Source organism: Garra rufa, chromosome 12 (assembly GCF_049309525.1).
Source record: "Garra rufa chromosome 12, GarRuf1.0, whole genome shotgun sequence".
Taxonomy (NCBI): domain Eukaryota; kingdom Metazoa; phylum Chordata; class Actinopteri; order Cypriniformes; family Cyprinidae; genus Garra; species Garra rufa.
This window is the reverse complement of record NC_133372.1, coordinates 30,531,011-30,538,023: the sequence shown is the minus strand read 5'-3', so window position 1 is coordinate 30,538,023 and position 7,013 is coordinate 30,531,011. Positions and strand designations below refer to the sequence as shown.

General features: G+C 35.2%; 1 protein-coding gene across 1 annotated transcript; it reads right to left on the bottom strand.

Annotated features, from left to right (window-relative positions):
- Positions 1–261: 261 nt before the first annotated feature.
- On the bottom strand, positions 262–4,257 carry rhcgl1 (Rh family, C glycoprotein, like 1). The gene is made up of 11 exons (XM_073851194.1): positions 4,027–4,257; positions 3,733–3,925; positions 3,047–3,197; positions 2,821–2,968; positions 2,111–2,277; positions 1,888–2,025; positions 1,534–1,670; positions 1,328–1,452; positions 1,170–1,243; positions 964–1,037; positions 262–756 (listed from the first exon to the last, which is right to left on the bottom strand). Exons 1-11 carry the CDS (start codon positions 4,211–4,213, stop codon positions 735–737), a joined length of 1,416 nt encoding a protein of 471 aa, XP_073707295.1. The 5' UTR covers positions 4,214–4,257; the 3' UTR covers positions 262–734.
- Positions 4,258–7,013: the final 2,756 nt, after the last annotated feature.

The following is a 7,013-nucleotide window of genomic DNA, read 5'->3' as shown; positions in this document are numbered from 1 at the left end:
CATCGTCTAGAGAGATTTTATGCTGTCTAATGGGAACGATCACTTATTATTTTAATGAACTGGACTTCTGCCCAAACAGTTTTGATGAATAAGTATCTGTCAACATACCAGACAGTAGGAAGATTCTTTTACTCACAGAGAGTTCCTTCAAACAGAAGCCTCAGGCATATATGCAAATTCACCCGTCAAAGCCAATCACATTGTAGCGGCAATATCCTTCAGTGCTCAAAAAAATATTTATAAAAAACAATGAATCTGATATATGATAAAAAATAAATGACTTTATTAGGAAAGTTAAAAAAAACATGGGTAGATAACTTTTCATGTATAGCATCAACAAGTCCATCGATCTTTTTCTATTTCCTTACAATTATTATTAATAATGCAAAATAAATGCGCTATTAAAAATCTAATTGACATAAACGGTTACATTACAAAAAGATAAGATAAAGTGTCACATCATTGGTGTAGGAATATAAAGAATTCAAAAAGGAAATAAACCCATGTTTGGATTCGTTTTGTGGAAGCAGCAGTGGCAACACTGGTTAGTCAGGTGCTACAGACAAAATACTTTGGCGTTATGACATTGTACAACCCACAGCACATGACAGACTTTAAAATTTCCATTAAGTATTCTATAGTATCAGTCTGCGAAGCCTTCATGATTCTTACTGACTCATCATTAAGAGCTAAAGTTCTTCTGGAAGTAGAGTTTTTCATGCTGTCATTTTTTCTTATACATGACTTCGTTGATATCTGTGTGCATGAGAGATCAGTTTTATTGAAAGTATTAACATTAATCATTTTAAACAGCAATTTCTTAATCACTTAACTGCAATTTAATATTAATTTTTACATTTATCAGTATAAGTTTGCTTGTGGTTTTACTTGTATTTTGTCAGCCTAAATATGATTCAAATCACACTTCAAAGAGGGATTCATGAAAAATTCAAGTATACTTACGCATCTGGTATGCCACTTTCATGGTTCATGTTTGGATGTCTGCAGAGATCAGCCTCATCCTCATCCTCAGGAACCTAAAAACAAACACCACAAATTCTATTTGCCCCCTATTTACAAACCAAGCAATCTTTCGACATAGAAATCCTCAAATTTATCAGTTCTGTTTTAATCAATACCATGTAGTTAATCTAAAACACTTTTCTTACCTCCCAGTAAACATCATCATCAAAGCAGTTGGCATCTGCAGGGTCTCCCCAGATTGGCAGCTTTAGTATCCCACCTGGAAAATTACACAACATTTATCTAATGTATATTTACAAAAATATTTATAGTAGTTGACCTGTTTAACTTTATTTGCACTTACCAACCAAAGCTCCACCCACAAGGCCAAATGCTATTGCTACAAAGAGACCTGCTGCCTGGTAACCACCCTGAATGTTGACTGTCCTGTTAGCAACGGCATCCTTGAAGTCAAAAGTGTTAATCAACCTGAAGAGAAGCACAGTATGACAGGTCACGCAATAGTTTGCTTTCATTTTCTTTACCGCAGTAGTACAAACAGAAGCTTACCCTTCATTTCCATAAACTGATTCACTGGCACAAGCTGCAGTAATCGCTCCAACGATACCACCTATAACTCCAGGCATTGCATGTAGGTTATGTATTCCACATGTGTCTTGTATCTTAAGAGTTTTTTCCATGAAAGGCTGATAAGGGAAAAAAAAGATAAATAAATAAATTGTTTATGGTTGCAAAAGTGCTACATTTAGACATTTTAAAATATGCTTGACAATTAACGTAACTATAAAGCATCTACAAACATTTAAACACATTCCAAATATAGCATCAATATAAAACATGCGTATTGTACTTCAATATGTTATTTGGAGCATTTTCAGTACTATAAATCACAGTTAAACTCACAGTCAGAAAGAGATATCCAAATGTGGAAACAATGCCTGAACAGAATCCCACTATCAAAGATCCGTAAGGTGTAATCATGAACTCCGAAGCTGTTCCCATTGCAACACCACCAGCCAAGGTAGCATTCTGAATATGAACCTGAACAATTTCAAGAAATTCTAAGGGTAATTTATGAATGAGAAATTGAAGATCAACTTAAATTTTCAACCAGAGATTTTGTTACCATGTCGAGCTTTCCATGTCTGTCTGAGATACTTGAAATGGCAAAGGTAGTGAGAACTGACGAAGCCAGTGCGAGGTAGGTATTTATAACAGCTCTGTGCTGGCCATCTCCATGATCTGCAATAGCAGAATTGAAACTGGGCCAGTACATCCAAAGAAAGAGAGTACCTTTTAAAGGAAGATGGACAAAAATTAGGAATAATTCTGAACATTGAATAACAGACAACAGGCAAATGGCCCTAGGGGAAGAGCACTTTTGATGGTATTTAGTAGTTTTTTTTTTTAAACGTGTAGCTAATGAGATATTTTCTGAAGCAACAGACCTGTTCAAAACTTTCAAATTTCTTTCTTCAATAATAGTTTTTCAGTAATGTACAAATTAGAAAATTACAGGGGGGAAATGCAAAATATCTGCACTGTAATAAATTATTTTACCTAAAGGGGGTTTATCTTACAGTAGTCGAGAGACTTTGAAATGGCAAAATAAGATTAAAAAGAAAATTGCACAATTTTCTTAAGTGGTTATTTTGAATAAATATGAACTTAAATGTTACATAAAACACATTGCACTTCTAGAGGCCTTTAAATTGACATTTTTTCTTTTTCCTTGATAATTTTCACAAAAATTATAGAACTATATGGGGGGAGGGTTGTTATACCCTGCCTGACGCAACAAGGGAAAGCAGAGAGAGATGTTCTTTCACTACTCACCAATCATTGCAAACACATCAGAGTGGTAAACAGATCCTTGTAAATGCTTGCTTTGAGTTAGCAGTGGTCGATATAAGACCCAAGATATGGTCAAACCGTAATATGCTCCAAAAGTGTGGATGACCATGGAACCACCAGCATCTTTCGCCTGTGCAAATATGAAATAATCAAAAATGTCCAATTCCTTCACTGATGTTGATAAGAAAATACGTGGATTCAAACCTACATGCAGGAGTTCAAGAATGATATACTCCTCAACAGCAAACAGCGTGACTCCAAACAGAGTAAGAACCATCAGTTGCACTGGGCTGACTTTTCCAAGACAAGCACCATATGCTATGAGACAGCCGGCCACGCAGAAATCTGCATTGATGAGGCTGATTGAAAAATGACAGTTGAATTCTTTAGAAACAGATTAATGATGTATACATTAAGCATTACTTCAAAAATGGAACATGGAATCAAATGGAAGGCTTTGTATTCTGAAAGCATGTCAGTCAAAAGACACTATACACTCTTAAAAAAATAAAGGTTCCAAAGGGGTGTTTCTGCAGTGACGCTATAGAAGAACCATTTTTGGTCCCCCAAAGAACCTTTCAGTGAACAGTTCTTTACAGAACCATTTTCAAGAACATTTTAAAAATCGAAAGAACCTTTTTTTCGACTATAAAGAACCTTTTCTGCATTTAAAAGGTTCCATAAATTTTTAAGGTTCCCTATCAGTCGGTCTCTCCGAGTCACGTCGGTCTCTGACTTGACGTCTCCGTTACCTCCTTCAGGGAACGAGGGTTACATGCGTAACCGAGACGTTCTTCATGGAACAATCAATGCACCTTTATTTTTAGGAGCGTAGGCCTAAACATGAAGGTAAACATATCATAATGTCAATAAGTGGATAAAAAAATCAATTACTTCTCAATTCCAATTTTTATCTTCCAGTCGGTTTCGTCAAGATGATGAAACCAGCCTTGCATCAGGAGAGCCCACTGAATACCAAAAGCTGCGATAAGAAAATTGAAACCAACTCCGCCAAAACTATAACGCTTCATAAAGGTCATTAGAAATCCAAACCCAACAAAAATCATCACATGCACATCCTGAAAACCTGAGAAAACAAAAAAAGAAAGTATAGAATGTTGGTGCTTCCAAATTTAAAACAATGCTATAGCAGTAAATTCAGCCGATTGCAATATGTTAGTTACTTACTTGGATATCTATAGTAAAAGTCATTCTCTAAATGTGAGGAAATATTTTTCTTTCTTCTGTGTTCGTTCCAGTGTGTGTCAGACTCCTCATCATAACGGATGAACACACCAAACAGGATAATCATAGCAATCTGCCAGACAAAGCAGACTGCTGGGAGACTGATTCGAATATTGGTGTTTTTGGCCATTTTAGGTCTTGCAGATTTACCCGAAGAGAAGTTCTGGAGATTCCTTTCTTCTTAATTTGGTCGGTTGCTTTCAATAGGAACATGTGACTCACCTTTTGTCATAAAGGATTTATAGTGAAGTAGGGAGGTGTGTCATTACGTCATCAAATAGTCACTCCTACAAAGACATAAAAAGACATACAGCACACACACACATATGACAAAAAGTGTGTTGATTGTTGAGGAAAAGGAAGAGACTGTATCTGAATTCTTGTGTATAATGTGTTACTAAAAAAAAGCTCTGTTTACTTTTTCACTTGCATGATGTGTGAGTTACTTCTTTGTAGGCATATCATTGTTGTCACTGACAAAAATCCCCCGTAGCATCAAGGCTTATCCCCTCACATTTACGTCAAGCATGTCCAGTATGTGCAACATTTATATTACGGTATGTGCAATATTTAGGGAACTGTTCTCAAAACAACATGCTAACATGACATGACCTTGATTGACTAGGCATTTCATATGTCAGCTAAATAGCATACCATCAGTAATTAGGAAACAATTACTCATTAATAAAAACAACAGCTAGCCCTTAATGTATCCTGACCTCATTTTGACCAACGTTTTTAAGATCTAATCTGATAGGCAACAACCTGAGATCAACTGTTAATATCAGATTTTTTTTTTTTAACGGTAGTTGTGAGGATATACAAGTAAGTTATAGCAACCAGTCAGTATCCACTGGTATTTCTATTGCCAAAAATTGTTGATAAATGGAGTTTTAAACTCTTATCTGCATGGCTACTTGACTTATCTGATTGTAAACAATGTTTCCCCATAAGGTTTACAAAAAGACACAGAACATACTTAAACATGTTAATTCTTGACATACATCATGATATATTAGCTCTAAAGGCACACTGAATGTGGGTTTCCTTATATCTGATAAAATGCAAAAGCAAAACCCTCTCATATACTGAAGTATTTGCTTGTTTGTCTTTTTTACTTAGATAAAGTTTGTAATTTGATGGCATATTCTTTCCTTACTTGCAAATAGTCATTGGTTTATATTACTTTGCAACTCTGATTGCATGGTGTTCACAACATCAGTGAAAATAGTAACTTTCTCAAAATTTTGGGAAAGAAAAAGAACATTAAATTCTTGTCTTGAAGTAAACATGAAGTTACGATATCTAGTTTTTCCGCTGTGATTTAATAATACATGCACTAGAGGGTTCACTACAAAGGCTTTGCAAGACACAAAAATATTTGCAGTTGAGTAACAGTCAAGGTGAGGCTTTGTGAGGTTTTGTAAGCTGGGAACCATCCCTGAAGGTGCAATATAGACACCTGGTGAGGCACACCCATATACTAAGTCTGCCAATACATGTACACATGTGACACCTGCAGTTTCATTCATCTGTACGATTTTCTATTGAATTGTCATTAGCCAACAGTCCATGTGACTGAATCACTTTGATTGGCATTACGCACTTGTTTTACTGACAGTAAGTACACATAAATTTACTTACTGTACTTATGCACCTATATATTTGCATCTGTATTCTGAGAAATAATTCTGGAAAATTCCTCAGTCCTTATGCAATGCACAAATAATACAGATAGTAAGGAGTTTGGCTGTGAAAAAAAGTTTCCACTGAAGGTTCTACTGCATCAAAATGGGAAAGAGGTGTTTTTGTTTTATTTACTTGTAGAGTAATGTAAAAAATGCAGACATTCATATCAAACAAGCAGTCGAAAGGAACAGCTGAACAAAACCTGTTTAAGTTAAACAATGTTTATAGTACTTTGCGCTTTGAAAAAGAAAAATGCTATGAAGACCTTTTTTTATCTCCACCAAAGAATGAGGGTGTCAGACTATTATGTTAGGTGTTATGTACAGTACACCATTAGTTGACACATTCGCTGTTCAGGGTCAGGCCACTGCGTTTACAGGATATATTCTCTGATGCTGCATTCCAGTAATTCTTTAAGAGCAAGATCTGTAACGATGAAAGTGACAACCCATTAGTGATAACTGACACCTTTAGACCACACCATTCCAACCATTTTTCGCCAAACACCACAGGGTATTGCACAACCTTACTGTAGGATTTAGGTTTCTGCATTTGTGTAATTTGACCTTATTATTATTACTATGTTTATATTTATTATACATTTTAAATACCAACTTTGCTTTGTTCTAATTATTAGTTGTTAATATATGCTCAGTTTCTATAAAACTTCGGCTTGGTATTGTACTGCATTTAGTCTCTGAAGTATTGTTGAGTTGGAGTTTGTAAAAAGTTAGTCTCCTTTCATTTTATTATAATCTATTTTGCCAGTTTTTAATAGGCAAGAGAAAAGTATTTTATTTTTTATTTTTTAATTTTTTTAGCAGTGTGTTATTTCCCATTAACAACAGTTCACAGCTGCCTAGTGCCAACAAGAACAGTTAAAGTAGTTTGAGCTATCCACTAACTCTCTTCCAAGCCTTCTAAAGCCATGTGATATCTTTCGATGAGTGAGAGACCCTACCAAAATAAAGGCATTATTAATTATTAATTGAAAATCTTGCTTTCTGTCTTGCTTCTGTTCGTTCAAATCTAGTATGTTGGTTAAAGAGCCATTGAAATTTGTGATTCTTTCAGTTTCGTCTGGCTGCACTCCCACAGTCCTAGCTGTAATGCAGCCAAGAAATGATTACAAGTATCATGAAAATGCCAGATGTTATTGACCAAAAGTTACAAATTTTACTAAATAACCAAAAGTATGGCAAATATGGCAAACATGGCTAGATATGAGATAAGTTTCTTTG